This window comes from Pecten maximus, chromosome 2, assembly GCF_902652985.1.
Source record: "Pecten maximus chromosome 2, xPecMax1.1, whole genome shotgun sequence".
Classification (NCBI taxonomy): Eukaryota; Metazoa; Mollusca; class Bivalvia; order Pectinida; family Pectinidae; genus Pecten; species Pecten maximus.
In genome coordinates, this window is record NC_047016.1 from 28,430,148 (window position 1) to 28,449,747 (window position 19,600).

The window sequence follows — 19,600 nt, forward strand, 5'->3', positions numbered from 1 at the left end:
TTAACATTTGCTTGGATGATTAATATTTCCCACTATGAGTATACAGTCTTGATTGACGCTTGATTAGCATTATTGTTTTATCCAGATATTGCAAAATCCATAATTATAATGTATTACTGTAAATAAATTACCAAGATCTCTCTTTCGATTCTCGAAGGGAAACAACAACAACAACAGTACATAATAACATTGTTTACACACCAACATATCACTACAGTAAATGTTCCAATTTTGCCAGTTTAATAAATATGTAAAAGGAGCGGATCAATGTGGCTTGTACAAAGTGTTAGATACTGTCTCTGTCACTCAGCTGACAGAACATGCTTCTTTGGCTGGGGAGAAAGAACGAAAGTGGAATAAATGAAACTGTTCAACACGTTCATATATGTAGGTCTCTACATTTCCCTGAATGATCTTCGTTTACAAGATTCCAGACTGGTTTCTCGATTGACAATTAAGAGGTTGAACTCTTGCTTAATAGCAAATTCGCATCGGGGAGGCGAGGTCTTTGAAGACTGTTTTAGTAGTTCGATAGTCTATAAATCTTACTCCAATATCATTACCTACAAGTGTATGCAGAATGAGTGTTGATAAAACAGTAATAAAGATAACCCTAACAAAGATCAGCGACTTGTATTTCAGATTTGATTGTCAGTGGTTGACCTCCGCTTGGCTTGCTTTAGCGGCCGTGCGTGGTCACACTCCGGTGTAGTTTAAACTTGATCAATTTTATATACAGACGTGTGTACCTACGGTTCTAGTGTAGTATTGGCCATCCATCTTTTAATCATCTTTCAACAGGTATGTGTTCGAAATTTTAAACATATATAATTTGTAATCTGTATTGAAGCGTTTACGTTATATTTTTCTGCATTAAATTTTGTTTCTAATTTTGTTTTTAATGATGTTTTAATGAGTACTATCGAAGTAATTCTGTCTTAACTATCTTTTTTTTTTATTAATGTATCTCTATATGTAACTGTGCCACCAATTTGTTACGTAGGACGAGCGTCGAGTAGTTAGATGAGAAATGAAAACAATATTTGCATATGAAAATTAACAATTTAATTACAACAAAACAACAAAACGCACTCACTCTCAGCCATTTCCACACAAATTTAGATTCACTAAAGTCTCTGCTCCAAAACAATGGTCAATCAAATCCACAAACGCGCATCAAACATGTGCGGTATATCTGTAGCTGTAGCTATAACTGTGCCAGTCCATTACACATGAAGTATTTCCAACCTCAGTCATAATACAAGTTAAGGTTTCCACACAGGATACCAACAACCAACAACACTAAGCATGTTGGTTACACAAACACCTTATGTGACACATCCAAACACTGACACTGTAGCACTAATGGAGCCCAAACCTCCTCAAGCTTGTCAGTGTTCAAATCACTTCCTGCACCTCCTGGCCTGTCCTGGCGCTCGGGATGTAATGATAGCTGACCATCCTGTCTGATGGTCCTGGCGCCGGTATTCCCTGGCGATGGTATAGGCCCTGGTAGGGGTTCATATGCTGGTGTGACCCTCACATGGAGCTTAAAGAATAATAATACAAGTTGTCTAATACTTGCACACAAACCTCACTTATACCGAAGTTATTACACGACAATCTTAATTAAATAATTAATATCAATATTGATTATTAATAGGGCAAAAGGTTAAATTACCATTATATATCACTTACAATATACTACAATGTAACAGATAATGATTTCACAAACGACTATGTGCGGGCTCAGAATATCCTAAGAACTATGTTGAAAACAATGCACCCAACATCATACGGCCACTAAAGGCTTCCATACTTTTCCAAACATGCATACGTTCTCACCTGAGTACACTTCAAATTTATAACATAAGTTTAAGTTATAATAATTACAAATATATATACACATCGCTTCAATAATCATATTTATGGCAAATTACATATCAATATTCGAAAATATCTACCCTAAATAAGCATGACAAACAATAATAACAATGTTACGCATCACTGAGCCGCACGCTCTCTAAAGAGTATTTACCAAAGATATTTATCAAAAATAGGGCTATGAAAACAGTAAAATAGGTACAGAAATATAAAGATAGACTTACCACAGTCTGACATCTGTGCCTGATATAAATTCCTCTGCCAACGCAGTATAAATAGGGTAAAACACCCGTAAAACACGGTCCGAGAATTTAAGTCATTATGACCTCGCACCTACCTGGTCACACACTCCCTGTACGGTAGCCAGTTAGGAACATATAATTACAAACACCGCACGACAACAAATAACAATTATATACATACGACGTGACAGTAACAAAGGTGATGATATTGTATTAAAGTTGTACTTAGTTTAATACAATTGAGAAATTTGTTTTCAGAATTTATCACGACTGTTGATGCATATGATTACCATGATGCCCATAGGAAGTTTAAAAAGTTCTTCAGATGATTTAATAAAACAAAGATATTAACCTATGGTGATCATAAACATGTTCACAATGTTGCACTTGTGTTTATTTAACGAAATCTGTTCCTAGACTTTTCACATTTTGGATTTATTTTTCTGTTTAAAATATCTACCATTTTCCCGTGATGTAGTTAACCCTCGGGTCCTAATGCTTTAAGATATAACATTTTTAATTCGATTATGTCGACAAATTCTCTTTTTCGTTTTAAAGACTTTTTTGAAATATTTCATTTTGCCTAATTTTGATTTGGTGTAGCTAAATTATTAAAGTTAGCTATTGTAACTGGTTTTAATGTGCTTATTATATACACTGTTATAGCATTCTTAAACACAATGTAACAATTTTGAGATTTTAAGGATTTATCTATCTCAAATTCAGTTTTCATTTATAACTAAATATCAGCAAAAATGTTACTTTTGCTGATTCAAAAAAACGTGTTATGTACATTTGATTTTAAAATACGTCTTTCAGTTTGGTAAGTGTGTCAATAAACGAACGTAAATTTCAAAAAGTATTGTTATTTATTCGCGATTCATTTTGGTGACTTTAATTTGTCCAATGTGTGCAAACCTGTCCGTGAAGTGTACGAGATTGTATCAAGTTGATGTGATACATTCTCCCAACTTCACACCTTAGGGTACATACGATTCACTGGGCAATGACACCGAAACGTTAAATATATAACCCAAACAAGGTCGTTTGTCCGCACGTTAAACTAGGCCATAGAAATGATAATAATAATATTTCTTTTTTTACGTCCAGAAATGCTTTCCAATCGGGCGCAGAAAGCCGTCAAAGGCGAATTTCTTGCGACCTGCTTCATGGAAGTATCCGCAAACAGTTATGATTACGCTACCAATCCGGAGGTAATATAATTTATTTTTAATTAAGAGCTAACTTTTCTTAGTTTGTAAAAGGTTATGACCAACCATGATGAATGGCATGCGATGCGATACAGTTATGCATATATTTTGTAGCTTAACCGTACATCTTTTATGTTGCTACAAAATCAGTCCAGCGTCCTTTTATCAAACGTGACATTTTCATTTAACATCGAAACTGGTTTACAACAATATTTCAATTAATTGACTAATTCATGATTGAAAAAGATTTATATTGAATTCCAATTCTAAACATACTGATGGAGATAAAATGTATATTAAATAATTTTTACTTTCTGAAACAATTGGATAAACTTGATAAACTGAAAGAGTTGACATCTTATAGTTCATAGAAACATTATGCAAATGAGCATGCATTAATTATAGTACAGTGTGTTAATCGAATGATTTTATATGAAGGGATGCATCAACCTAGGGACTTCAGAAAACAAGTTATGTGAAGATATATGGTTAACAAAGGTAAGTAGCCTATATTATTAAACCGTTGTTCTCACAGGTACACAAGGATACTTATGTTCAAACAATGTTAAGCGTAGTAATCAGTTTATGTGTGATGTTTCTATGACTGACACTTCATCAGTAAAAGCGTTTCCATACCAAGGCGTCCCTTTCGTTCCCTAAATGCTCTCTTTTCTGTGTTTCCTTTTGTCCCATGGTGTTTTCTGGACACCCGTCTTCATCCGAGCCTAGCTGTTGCGAGAACGCCTAACCAAGTAAATAAACAAAACTGTATATACGGCAGATGTACATGTACGAGATAACAATACAACTTATGTATGCACTCCTTCTTTGAGGTGATTGTCGTTACGTGTAATAGTTACACAAGTGCTTACTTAAAATGTACCTGAACTGATTTGTAGATTTTATTGTAATCGTATATTCATTGATAATTTGAAAGTTGATGGATTCAAAAAAAAGATATTGAATATGATTGAATAAAATAATGATTACTTATATAAGAGTAATGATTGTACAGTATGTATAAACGGAAAAAGGGTGGACTAATTGGTGTCAGATCATTGATTACATTCGACATTAGATGCAAATATAACATACACTTTATATCGTTTTGTGATTTCAGATTGCTGACATATCGAGTTCGCCTGAATTCGTCAGTAGCGATATGCTGTTCTACTTTTCTTATCATGGATTGGAACGGTACTTTTGCTCTTTGAAAACGCATCCCAAAAAATGCCCTGCGATAAATCGAAATCGAACACAAATGTTTGATAATATTACGTACACGTATATTACAAACAAACAAAGAGTTGAGAAATGGGGGATAATACATAATACATAAAACATCGAATTGCACTCTGCGACAGTGAATAAACTTCGTATATCACGATTGTTCGGTGATGTCGTTGGAATCATCCGATATTGGTCATCTTCGTTCAATAATATGATGATATCGGAAGAGCATTAGGGCCATGAAGCAAAAATATAAAATTCATTTTTTCATGTTAATAACTCGAAATTTCGACTTAATAATTTTAGTTATGGAGATTGGTAATGCACTAGATTTAGTGTCTTTATTCATCATTTGTGTTTCTATGTTAATCATAAGTATATTCAACACAATCTATCATATTCACTTAAAAGGGCATCCCACGAAAGCAAACTAATTTTACTTTTGGTTATTAAGACGAATTGGCTATAAATCATCCTGACCTAAACTGATAGAGAAGATGAAGTTGATTTCCCATTCTTGTGTGTATATATGTATGTGGGAGGCCACTTAAAAGGGGCCAAGAACTAAGAAGGCTTATAGTAAATTGATAGTGGAGGTAATAATGACTATAAGGAGGGGCCTTTCATCTATGTTTTCAGTCTTAGACAAATCACGGAATTACAAGTACAGATGCTATCGAAGACTTTCATTAAATGAATTTAACAATTCTGCTTAAAACTTCATAAAAGTTGAAAGATGGTCACACATGTATCTGCATATACACGTCATAATGTGGTAACCTAGACGTTGAATAAATGAATCGCCTGAAGATGGCCGTTAGGCCTGAAAACGTTAACAAAACACAACAGTTGTCATGTTGAATTTATATTTTTCAACTATATATACATAAACATACAGTGCATTCCTCTTAATATCATGTCCTATTTGTCAGACAAAAACATGATATTTACAGTAGTGTGACATTAAGAGAAACATGTTTTTTTCACTAAATCTAGTGCATTACCAATCTCCATAACTAAAATTATTATCTCGAAATTTCGAGTTATTATCTCGAAATTTCGAGTTATTAAGTCGAAATTTCGAGTTATTAAGTCGAAATTTCGAGTTAGTAAGTCGAAATTTCGAGTTATTATCTCGAAATTTCGAGTTATTAAGTCGAAATTTCGAGTTAGTAAGTCGAAATTTCGAGTTATTATCTCGAAATTTCGAGTTATTATCTCGAAATTTCGAGTTATTAAGTCGAAATTTCGAGTTATTAAGTCGAAATTTCGAGTAAGCAAGTCGAAATTTCGAGTTATTATCTCGAAATTTCGAGTTACTAAGTCGAAATTTCGAGTTATTAACACGAAAAAATGAATTAATTTTTTTTTGCTTCATGGCCCTAATGCTCTTCCGTAGATATCGGTATAAGTGCCATTATTACATATTGTTTTATTTTTCATATCTTGGCCATTTTCATTGAGCAATAACGTCCATGTATTTTGTAGTGATTTTTTTTTATTTCATATATTTAAAAAAGAAATAAGAAGTGAACTGTTTGTTTCCACATTATAATATGAAGAATTAACAAAAGGTTTATCGTATGTTGAATTCAGTCGATGCATAGTTTTCGCGATCCAAGGTCAACGATATTGACCGAAGTATCCTTGATGTGAGATAATTGTATGGTAATATATTTTTTGTATTAACACAAGAACATATTAGATACACTGGACAACTATATTTAAGAACCGTGTCAGGTCGCGTATCACGGATAAGTATAATTTGAGTCAGAATTTTCCTGACCCCGCAATGTTTATGTTTGATACTAGGTTGGCATTAGTCTGTAACCATCCTTACTTACCAGCCTACTTAATAACCTTTTTTTTTTTTATCAAAGCCCATACCTTCAAATTATCATCATGTTTGTTAATGTTGACAAAATGATCGATTATCACATTCCATTGATATTGTTTATTCTATTTAATGTAACGCGCTGAAGACAGACAATTTGTCAAATTTGGTATATACGTACAAATATAATTTTATACTGACAAGTTCGCTATTGATATTGATGGGGATATGTACCAAGTACGTCAGTGCGCACGTATCATTAGCAAAAAAAAAAACAAAAAAACAACAACAACAGCAACGAAATGGAAAAAAATCATTGTTTTGATTGGTGACAATTGGATTATTACAACAGTACAAACCATACAGAGGAAGAATAATTGTCATTGTCAACATTATGTTTTACCTGTTCCAATTATACTTATACTGTATCAACCACTGAATTTACTTGCATGTGTTTATTTTCCAAAGTGTAAAGAAGACATTTAGCAAGTTTATAGAAGAGAAATTCAAAAGCAAAATGAAGATCGAGGAGAAGAAGGTTAGTTTTATCACACTATGATATACTTAACACTAATATGAAAACACTTTGTCAAAGCTGACTGAGATATTTCGGTGGTTACTTTCCATCTCAGTCAAGTTTGTTGTCGAATGTAAAGTATATTAGTTTGATATTGCCAAAAGGTATTTTTCTAAACATATTACGAATTGCAGATTACACTTTTGGATGGTGTAGCAGCGACGCTGAACGCCGTCGCGTTTACTCTGGCAGATGTTGGAGGTAAAGGTTACATCAGAACATTAAACCTTTAGTTATCTTGACGCTACCGCTGAATAACACAGTCCTATTCTACATCATATAAAATATCTGTCAATATTTCATGAAATATTAAGATGTGACATAGATTTTAGAGGTGGAGGACCTTAGTCTGTGTTACTTAGTATTATCCCATGAATCCATCAGTAAAGAAAGAATACCAGTACACATCTAACAGTGGCCGATTGTATTATTCTTCCTTTTCATTTGTGACGTTCAGAACATAATTAAACAGGAAAGTTACACATGCTATAATATGTATAATAAGTAATATGATATACGATCGAATATATTTATGTTGTGCTTCATGCATATTGATAGAGTTTACAGTTAATTTAATAGATAATCTAAATGATATAGCCTATGATGACCAACATTTCAACAATGATAATGATAAAATAATTATAATGAAAAAAAAAATAGATTTGACATGGCAAATAATTTATCGTTGATAGTATTCTGGTTTCGTGTCCGCAGAAAATGCTATTGTAACATATCCACCATCATCCACCATCATTCTGAACTTTAGAGTAAAATTTTCTTCAATGAACCCAAAATCTGTCATCGTAATGCCGTCTATATTCATCACATTCGCATCTAAATACTACTTTAACACCTGATTGCCTCGATTAAAACACTCGAGTGCAGGTGTTTTTTTGGCAGGGATGTTTTAGTTCCCGGACTAACACACACAGGGCTTAAACTCAGCTAAGCGAAATCAAAGGATATAACCGATTTAATCAGTCACTTTTAGACGGAGTAAATAAATTGGTAGTATATTAAAAAAGTGTATATGTACTAGATACTAATTGAAGGTTCTTGTTTGCCAGATGTATTCCTGTGTCCTACTCCAGTTTACCCTAGGACAAGAAATGACATGTTGGACATTGGCGGAGTAGACTTATTTGAGGTTCCTATTTTTGATGTAAGTCTCATTGGTTTTAACTCTCCATATTTCTTAACTCTCCATAGTCTGACGAGATACATTTTTACGTTTGGAATAACACAGTGATATGTTAACCTTTTACCGCTCGTGTTTATCCCTAAAAGGTCTGTCACAAATTACCGATATTCCTCGCCTGGATTAACAACGGCAGACAATTAACAACAGCAATCGCCAGAGGAAAAAAAATCACAAAGTATATTATATATCTGTTCCAGATACTAAATGGAGATACTTATTTGGCAGTTATTGTCCTAGTAAAGTTTACGATAACATGAAAAACTGACGTGTTAAATGTTGGCAGATAAGACGTATAGTACGTATAATGTATATCAATACCGATGTACCGGCGCTGCAGTGGTGATACCGTTGTTCTGACCTTGACTCCCTTTCTCGAATCCCTGTTCAAAAATGAATAACGGTAATATATTGGCAGAGCTACAGTACCACATCCACTACGGTACACATTTACGCAGCCGGTGAGCCGATCGATTACGGAATGATACCGGTGCTCTACTGACCTTAACGAAGACATACCATCGGTACTTTAAGTCGATGTTCTGAAGACGTCCCGGTAATACCGTTTCGCTGCCGATTCAGTATCGATCAGTCAAAATTGTCAAAGTTACGATAAGATATATCTGGCTAGGTGTGACATGCAAGTGTTTTCAGTGGCAATCTGGGAACATTTACAGTGCTCCAGAACCCTTGTGACTCACGGCGTATTACGGTTTCACTAATATACCACTGTAATTCCTATATACCACTGTAATTCCACCGTGGCGCCACCGGGAATTGCCGTCAAGGTTTTGTTTAACATCCTATTATTAGCTACGATCATTTAAGGACGGTCTCCCCTCTGTGCGAAATTTATGTGTGAGTGTGTGTCTGAGGGTGTGACTGAGTGCGAATTGTGGTTTGTGTGTGGTGAGGTTAAAGTGCTACCTCACCGAACCATACTGCCAGACACACTATATTGTGCAGGAGAAGCAACTTCCATTTTTGTTGTCTCTTGTATGTGTCGGCCACGGGATGGAGACCAAAACCTTCCTCACACTGGCGAACGCTGAGGTAAAGGCGAGGCAGTGTCAAGAGGGACATTAGAAAAAAAAAAGTTGTTTACATTCATGCCATGGGGTGACCGTAGTATATTCTTGGTAAACAGTCATTATAACCTAGTGATATCTGTTTGTCTACCGTTTCTTATCGTGGTGACCCGTAGTGATATCCATAGTAGTACCGGTGTCAGCCGTAAGAGAATCCTATTGACGCCAAAATATGTCCTAGAATATCTTTGCAACTGCTGTTTTAGAGCCTAATTTTGCAGTAGTGAGTTACGGGTTTAGTCGGTTCTATAACAGTTATCATCCGTATACACCGTGAACAACAATACTTGCATGCGAATGCATTTTCTCTTGCTCATTGTCATTTTACTAACATTTGTCAACCTTTAAGAATGGCTTAGCTATACATTTTTTTAACGAATGAAATTAATTTCATTTCAGGAAGAGTCACTTGAGGATCCTTGTGAAATGCGCATTGATTTGTTGGAATCATATTTCCAAAGAGCAAAACAAGAAGTAAGATGTAAAAGACGACAATAACTACTCGTAATATATAATATGACATATATGATATTAGATATTTGTATTGAAAGCGTACATACAATGCCTAATTTGTAGATTTTAACCCTTTGCAATAGTAAGTTCGAAAAATATATAAAGACTGAAAATTCCTCATTAAAAATGTTTTTGTTTCACCATTTACAAGATTCTTCATGTGGAACGATATGGTTGGTAAATAATGAAAAGGAAGGGAAAGACGAAAATGGCTTTTTATTAGACAAAAGCTGAAATAAGATCGTTCATTACTTTTATTAATGTTTCAATAAAGATAAATTTATTTAGCATAATTGGTTTCGAAACAAACATTGAAATGCATTGTTAGCATTGTAAATTGGATTATTTTCGATGAAATACATCAACCTTAATAATAACACCTTATCATTCTTAAATGATGTCTTTTATTTAAGAGGAAGTAGATAATCACATTTTTTTCTGACATAACATTTTTAATATTTTCCTGCTTGTAATCATCTTTTTCTAGCCGCGGTCATTATATTAAATTTTAATTTACGAACAACCCACATTTTAAGAAAGCATTATATATATGCACGATACAGACATTCTGTGATTTAATGTGTATAATTAGTGTACGATGAGCTAATATGTCTCCGTCTGGAATTCTACAGGGTTTTAAAGTCCGTGGGGTTATCCTTACCAACCCCAATAACCCTACTGGCAAAGTGTACTCACCACACGAACTTACACAGTTGATGGAATTTTGCAAGCGGTAATTATGATCAAATCATTATTCAATCCTCATTTCGTTTATTTGAATTATTACAGATAATGAAATTTTAAATATTATATCAATAATAGTTTTGTTTTTGCATGCAAATTTAGTTAGTCAAATAGGTATATTTCTCCCTTTATTTTACTGATCACTATTGTTTATCACAAATATCTTTTGATCTACTGTGTATACTTACAGGAAGAATCTCCACGTCATATTTAATGAGATATATGCTTTATCAACACAAGGACAAGGATGTTTTACAAGTGTTCTCTCTATGAACATCCCTGATCTAGATAAAACCCATTTTATATGGGGCTTCAGTAAGGTAATGTGTTAAAGAGTATAATAATATAACTATTTACAGTAATGTAATTGGTTCATGATATGTATAAGATTGTCCAAAAGACAAGACAATAGCACTTTTCAAAATTAATTGAGAATTAGATGCAGAATGGCCAAACTGAAATTAAACTGCACCATACAGATGTTTCTTACATATATGAGCTGTCATTGATACTATGCGGAGGCGACCTTAAACGTGAAACAAACCGAAAAGAAATGGCAGAATCTAGATGTGGAGGTGCAAGTGGTCAGGAATTCAATGAATTTCATATTCGATTTGCATAATCTATAATAGCGGATTTCAAAAAACTACGTTTGCATATTCATCTCATTGTTTTAACTGACAACACGCTTGAAGCAACATTAACAATTCATTATCTATAATAACAACTTGCTTAATTGATTCGTGGTTTTCCTGTGTTTTTCAGGATTTTGGTCTCTCTGGATTCCGATGTGGTGTGGTATATTCCCATGATGAGAGTGTCGTTTCTCACCTGCAAAAGATTGCGATGTTCTCTGCTATACCAGCACCTACACAAATGCTTATCAATGGAATTCTCTCTGATACAGGTACGATTAACGCATACATACATACCATTTGATCGATTACGGACGGTTTGTTTGTTAAAGTAAAAACACACAAACTACTTAAGTATATACGCCTTTGATCGGGAAGGGTGGACCATTTGTTGATGTCACAACTCACACATCTTAATACTATATATTATTGACGCGACGAGGAACACATTTGACATATTATCATTTAGATGATAGCCACATAAACGTAAAATAATAATAAAAAATAATTCGTATTTGTCGGACACATTATCCTCAAGGTGCACGAGAGTGCAATATGAAATTTTATCAAAGAGACAATATTTGGATATCTAATATTTCGGTATATTTTAATTGGATCATACCTGTAGTAATCTTTGCTCTGGATCTAATACCGAAATGTAACAAAACAGTATTGACTCTTTGTTCCGATCGCTATGGTAATTTATTAACAATGTCAACCTCCGGCCCTAGTCGTTATTAGTTAGCTTCGCTCGATATATAATCGTCTTGATCGGAAAAAAAAGAGTTCATTAATCGTATAATATTGTTTCAGATTGGATGAAAGATACGTATTTCCCTACTTATTATGCCAGAGCAAAGGAGACACATCGATTGGTGAAAGACGTTTTGGATGAATTCAATATTCCAACAGCGTACAGCGGTCAAAATGTTATTTTCTTTTGGATGAATTTGTCAAAGGTATTCAATGTTTATTTATCTCAAATGAATAATTATGGATCGTATGTATAAACCAGTTTACTCATACATTACTTATGAAGTTATATCGACATTATCAATAGATGCACATATCACAAACAATTTAAATTTGGATTTATGGTCACAGCTTTATTGCAAAGATATGGCGGCCGGTCTGCCAATAGACCATAATGGCACGCCAACAATAAATTCAATTTCAATCAAACAAATTAATTGATTGATTCTGGGAAACAGTTCTCAACCAATTAAACAACACAATTCAAATCAATCAATCAGCTGATCCTGGGAAACAGTTCTCAACCAATTAAACAACAATTCAAATCAATTAATCAGCTGATCCTGGGAAACAGATTTCAGCTGACTACAAATCAATCAGATGACAATAATGATCAGTAGATACTGGGAAACAGATATCAACTGATTCGCATCAATATGCGCAATATACATCAATCAATATCAATCAATAACTCAATAATCCCCAATAAATGCTTGTACCGCGAAATCTGCCATATTAATGAGTTATCCACATGAAACTCATTCACCGCCAAAGGAGGACAGAAGAGGAGGCGACACATTTCCCGGTACAAGGCTGTGACCAAAATCCTAACGTGTCATTATTGTTCCATGTTACTTGTAACTGTGAACTAGTAACTGTTAGGGAAGAACCTGTTGCTTTTTTTTTCTTTTTTTTTTTCTTTTTTTTTTATAACTTTCTAAAGCACCTTGTAAGGCGTTAAGAAATAGTTCATTACCCAAAGGAGACAGGTGGACCCCATCTTTCAGAAAAAATTGGTTACCTAATTTCAAGTCTGTATAATGTACAATAGCTCCACTATGCTGTAAAACATGACCAGAAATTGCATTGTTCAATCTCTTTCGGATTTTTTTTAAGTGCGTAATGACTGTTGGCCCCCTCCAACTTCTTCGGGGTAATATTTGCAACCTTATCAATAATGTCCCTGGGAACTCAGACATCAGGAAATATATGATCTTCTTTAATCATATTCAATGCACCCAACCCCAGTGTTACCTATATGACATTACCCCCACAGTGTATGACAAGCCTTGCCTTGGTTGATCAGTTTCAAATTTCCCTAGTGACAAATTTTACTTTTGATGTCCGAAATGACCATACATCAAATCATCAAATGTCATTGAAATGTATAACATCTGAATATTGAAGAAATAAAGTATTTAAGCAAGTAAATTTTTGATAAACTTAGTCTGATAACTCTCTGGCTGATCTTCACAAAGTTTTCTTCATTTAACAAGGGAGATAACTCGATTATCACTTTCGCCAAATAGGCGTCAGGTTGCACAACACCAATACTTCATGTGCCCTCTGATAACGGCACTATATGGTTTATTGCCATAAGTGCTAATATGGTATAAATAGATTGTAATTAATCAAGATACAAATACATTTTACATTATCTGCCCGATTGGCCAAATGAATTATCGGTCTTAATAAAGGAAGGGTTCGCCTTGTTTGTATTCTCCATATTACTTCATCGATGATTATATATCTATCTGACGCGTTGTTTATGTATACAGAAACGCTACTGCAGTTTGGTGTGACGTATGGACATAAATGTTTTATTCCGTGTTTATCAATCTAAGATGAGGAGCATTCCAGTCACTGTATGTGAAGGGTTTCATGTCGCCGCCGATTTGATTCTCTTAACATCAAAATGATGTGCAAATGTTGTTCAGAATTTTTTTTTCACTTTTTGTTTACGATCGCTAGTGACTTATTTTACACTGAATTTGGATCTTTATTAAGAGACAGAATATACAATCATTATTTCTTTTACATTCATTAATAATGACAACATAAACTACCGACACAACAACGTAACCATATTTCAAACTCAAAATCGATTAAATGAGGGCAATATATAAGCAAACTTTACATTCATGTTGAGTCTCCTGAAACTCATATAAGGGACATTAGACCAGGTGATCCTGAGGAGTAAGCGTCATCTGCTTCATATTCTATAGAACAAATTAACCAGATGACTATTTTATGTATAGACAAACATTAGTGTATAATAAATATGTTTGATTACACAATATTAATACATTCATCATTTTAATTTAATCAGTTTTTGGAAGAGAAAACTACACAGGAGGAGAGGAAGCTGTTCAACAAGTTTATGGAAGCAGGTCTCTACATTTGTCCCGGCACAGAAATGCTCTGTCATGTTCCAGGATGGTTTCGACTGGTTTATACATTGCCGAAACAGGAAGTTCAAGAGGGTATACATGTACAATGTTTTCAAATATATTGCTTAATAAGCAGTTACTTATAATGCATTTGAGTAGTGTTGGTTCTGAATACTTATAAAGTATACACGTAAAAAGTATAAACTGTAGTGGGTTTGTTAAAATTATCATAATACGACACGTACATTTTGTTTCCAAGAGTTTGACAAACTATTACCACAAACTATTGAATAATGATTATGCTAGGTGATAAAAATGCAGAAAGTATCTTGCACTGATTAATAAGTTTTTAAATCCGAACACCATTCTAACAAAATCCTGTCATTGCTTTATTTATGTCCCCATCAATAGTATTTCTTTCAGACTGTCGGCTCCAAGCTACACTTTAGACGATGAAACGATAACACCTAACAGAGTTCACCGTACAAACGCTTACATCATTCCAGAAAAATCCTGTCATTGCTTTATTCATGTCCCCGTCAATAGTATTTCTTTTAGACTTTCGGCTCCAAGCTAACAACACTTTAGACGATCAAACGTTACACCTTACAGAGTTCACCGTACAAACGCTTACACCATTCCAGCAAAATCCTGTCACTGCTTTATTCATGTCCCCATCAAAAGCATATATATTTGTTTGGAACTGTCGGCTTCATGCTATCGATACTTTAGGACTGAGTCCAAGGACAAAGCAGTTTTGACTCTAGTGTATCCAAATATCAGATAGTGGTAAAATGTGCCGTTATTTTGGTGTCTGTCTTTTGTACAGTCATTTGTAGTGATGATCATACTATATGACTTTTACTAAAGAAAATACAAATAAATGAAAACTTATAACTCTCTATACATTTTACAGGACTTCGTCGTTTCCGTGCAGTGTTAAAAGACATACAACAGAGACAACTGCAATGATCTTATGGATAAATAGATGGCAGGTTCGCCTCAATACTGACCTGTTATGTAACATCATTATCAAGTCTATAATGGAGATTTACATATTATATGATACCCGGAAAAATGAAAGAAGCAATTTGCATTAATGTATAACGTGGTGATGCCTTGTTGAGTATAATTATGTTTCATAACATTCCCGACAAAATGTTCAGCACTAGAATGGGACATACTGAGATTATAAGATATATAAATAGATAGATAGATATGCAGACGTTCTACTTTATATGAGAGCGACCCTTTTCCTGTAAGTGTTGTTAATTTAACGTAGAAATAGCCAACCATGTATACGTACAGATATATATATATATAAAAACTACATTTGTATTATCGTTTAAGATTTGTAGCCATTGCTGTATTTGTGTATCAATATGTATTTTGTTTTTAATGTTACTTTTGGATATTAAAATTTTATGCTCTTTTAACTCAAAATTAATATGATTGTTTAGACTGTTTATATTGTGTCCTGATTCCAGGCATTTAGATTTGTAAATATATTGTTTTGTAAGAGTAATATTAGGTTGTCTAGATTGAACTTACTAAGTTTATTAATTTGCCTGCCAAAGATGAATTCCTGTTTATCGAATCTAAGACTCAGATTATTAGTGATTATAATTATCCTTAATTGTTCTATCAAATTTGATATATATTCACAATCCCATAATAAATGTGCAATTGCTTCAGGGTGAGAATTGCAAGATGTACATAAGTTATTGTCCATATTTTTAATTTTGAATAAAAATGTTTTTGAAGTCAGAATTATGTGGTTAATTCTAAATTGCAGCCATTGAAGGTTGGAACTAGTACAGGTGTTAAAGGATATGTGTATATTTATTTCCATTTGTCTTCATCAATATTGAAACTTTGATTTCATTTGTTTTGAGCAATGGGTTTACTTAATTTTTCTTGAGCACTTTTTTACATCTTGAAATTAATTTCTGATCTATGGGTATATTGGGCAGTATAATATTTTTCTCGAAATTTAAAGTTTGATGTTTTTTTCTGATAAATTGGTAAATGGCAGTTTTTATACTCTGATAGGTTAAACAATTGATACGAATGCTAATTTTCACAAAATTCATCAAAAGTGTATAGCGTTTTATCTTTTTTCATGATGCTATGAATAAAGAATATACCTTTCTAAAACCATGCATTATTGAAAAAAAAATGTTTGTCTATTTTCATTTCACTATTATACCATATTGGATTTTCAAGAATGTTCGTTTTGTATATATTGCTTGCGTTAAGAGTCTTACACCAGGCATCTAAAACATCTTTCCAAAATAAATTTTTACAATTTTTTTTATTCCTTCTTTGAATATTCTATTCCAAAATTTGCTAATTTCTGTTTATCTAATAATGTTCTAGAACAATATCCCAATTCCCTACTTTATTATATTTCGTCTACCCAAGTTGCTTTAAGAGCAGTTATGAACGATTTTAAATGAAGCATCTTGAAACCACCTTCTTCGCAGTTTTTTTTTTAATAATTATGTCCCTTTTTACTGGATCATGTTTACCATTCCACAGAAAATCATAAAACAGATTGTTAATTTCCTTAAAATACAATTCATTAGGATTTGGAAGTGAAATAAATAGATGATTAAATTGAGGTATTGGTAAAGTTTTGATAACAACTAGTTTACCTATTGATGTAAGCAATATCTTGTTCCAAATTGATATCAAAGACGTAAGTTTTGCGGGTTTTTTGTCAAAATTAAGTTTAGTAATTTTGTGTAAGTCGACAACATATTCTATACCTAATAGGGTGAAGCGTGTACTTCCCCATTTTAAGTCAAAATTTGTAGCAAAAGTGTTTTCACTATATTTTTTACTGCCAACCCATACTACCTTGGCCTTGAAGAAGTTGAGATTTGAGTGTTTCATCTAAAGATTTTCTAGAGCCATCTAAAATTACAGATGAGTCATCAGCAAATTGTGATAAAAGGATTACTTTTTCTCTGATATATACACCTTTGATATTTTTATTGTTTCTTAAAATTATTGATATAACTTCTGCACATAAAATGAAAATGTAAGAGGATACTGGGTCGCCTTGGCGATAGCCCCGCTCGATATAAAAGAAGTAAGACAGATCCCCCTATATTAACAGCTTAGTGTATATTATTCTGAAAAAAAATCTTTCCATTTAATAATGTTAAGGCTAAAGTTAAATTTTTTCAAAGTTTTACTAATTAAATTCCAGGATTCGAGGAAACAGAGTCGAAAGCTTTTCAAAATCAATTAACAGTAGGAGTTCAGGTATATTGTAATCGTCTGTGTACTGCATAATATCATAATTTAAGCATGTGTTTTCACCTATATATCGACCAGGGATAAATCCAGTTTGATAATTGCTAATTAATATACTAATAACAGTTTTGAATCTTTCTGCTATTACTTATTTATAGATATTGTTTTAAAGTGTTATCGGTCTCCAATTGCTTAATTTGTTACGCGGTTTGTTACCTTTTGGAAGGCATGTTATAATTCCCTGTTTTTGTGTCACTTAAAGTTCTGATATACTATAACTGTAATTTAGAGATCTTAAAATAAATGATCCTGATTGTTTCCAAAATATTTTCAAAAATTCAACGGTAAAACCATCTGAGCCGGGGCTTTTATTGTTTTTCATTTTTTGAAGTGTGCTTGTTCATTCATCAATGGTTATGTGTTGCTCGATATTTATTGATTCCTGGGCAGAGAGTTTAGGTATAGTATAATGATCTAGGAGTAAATCTAGATTAGCATTTTTGAGTTGATTTTTTTCCTTATACAAGTTTTTATAGTAATTTTCAGTTTCCTTTAACATTTCAGTTTGTTCAGAAATTCTTGTCCCATTATCTTTCACTATGCTTGGAATAATTTTACTGGTAAAGTTACGAGATTCTAAATTACAAAAATAATTAGTTGGTTTTTCCCCCTCTCCTATCCATTTTTGCCCTTGCACGTATCATATTTCCCTTAATTTTGTGTTTTCGTCATTCTTCTAACTGATTTGTTGTCATCCAACTCAATTACAATTATGTTGTTTGGTCCTGTTTTTTTTCTAAATTCCTAATTTCGCTAAATTTTCTCTCTTTCATTATTTTTTTTATGTGACTTGAGTATGATATTGTTTAACCTCTAATTTCCATCATTAGTGTTTCTTAAAATAGGTGATCATCGATAGTAAGTGCTATTTTATCTAAAGGTATATTGTTGATGTTATTAATGTTATAAACACGTAGCGAGTACTGTATATTTACATCATCCATTGTTGATTTAATAAGATTTATAAATTCAACATCAAATAAAAGAAAGTTATTTTTCCATAAACCTTTTCCACGTTCGAAGTGATAAAAGTCACGTTAATAGTAGAAAAGAAATGATCAGAACGGTAACCTGGTTCAATTATTGAAGATGTGAGGCTTGGAAGTAGACTGTCTGATATTAATGTATAATCTAATCTTGCTTGTTTATATTGGTTTTCCTTTTACGCCATGTGTATCTTTTGTCTGGGGGTTGAGTTCTCTGAAAGTATCAATTAAACCAATTTTTTTTTGATATATTCTAAAACTTTATTTCTAGCATTTGGATTGTTTGTATTGCGATAATTATCACAGTCTATATCAAAATCAAAAATCGTATCAAAGTCTCCACACAATATATATTTATCATTTTTTAAATCTTCTATCATGTTAAAATGTCAATATAAAGAGATGGTTGGTCTGTATTTGGCCCATATAATGTGATCAATGTTATTTCATATCTAAAGCTAATGTATAACCGTTTCCATCTCTTTTTTCCTGAAGGCTTTCGCATTCCAAGTTATTATTAAAAAGTATAACGATTCCTCTAGACTTCGAATTGAAAGAATTAAAAATACAGTCGAACCCCTAGTTACACCGAATGATTTTCTCCTTATCAGCTGTGAAGTTTGTATCCTGTAGATACTATATGTTATAATTCTTATTTTTTTAAATATGTATGGGCCTTTAGTCAAAGGGAGAAACATTGATAGAGAGGTTGGTCGGCCTTAAGGCAAATAAGCTGTAATGGGAGTCTCGTGATCATCGGAAGAGAAAAAGATGTAATTTCAAGAGGAGGACGAAAGATATATCCTGGTATGTTGGAAGATTTAATCAAACAGATGTCATGTATCACGTACGTAGGTGCCGTATCAGCCCCTGACAGGAGGTGAATAGAAGACGTCTGCATCTGCTTTGTGAGTTCCGATAGGACATAACTTAAGGAGAAGGACGTTAAACTGTTTTGCGAGAAAAACCTCTTTGCTGAAAGCACACTGGT

At 33.2% G+C, this 19,600-nt stretch overlaps 1 protein-coding gene across 1 annotated transcript; it reads left to right on the top strand.

Annotated features, from left to right (window-relative positions):
- Positions 1-6,918: 6,918 nt before the first annotated feature.
- Positions 6,919-15,271, top strand: LOC117342351 (probable inactive 1-aminocyclopropane-1-carboxylate synthase-like protein 2). Its single transcript, XM_033904497.1, has 10 exons — positions 6,919-6,939; positions 7,113-7,179; positions 8,046-8,140; positions 9,664-9,738; positions 10,410-10,510; positions 10,712-10,841; positions 11,287-11,428; positions 11,970-12,115; positions 14,239-14,392; positions 15,216-15,271. Exons 1-10 carry the CDS (start codon positions 6,919-6,921, stop codon positions 15,269-15,271), a joined length of 987 nt encoding a protein of 328 aa, XP_033760388.1.
- Positions 15,272-19,600: the final 4,329 nt, after the last annotated feature.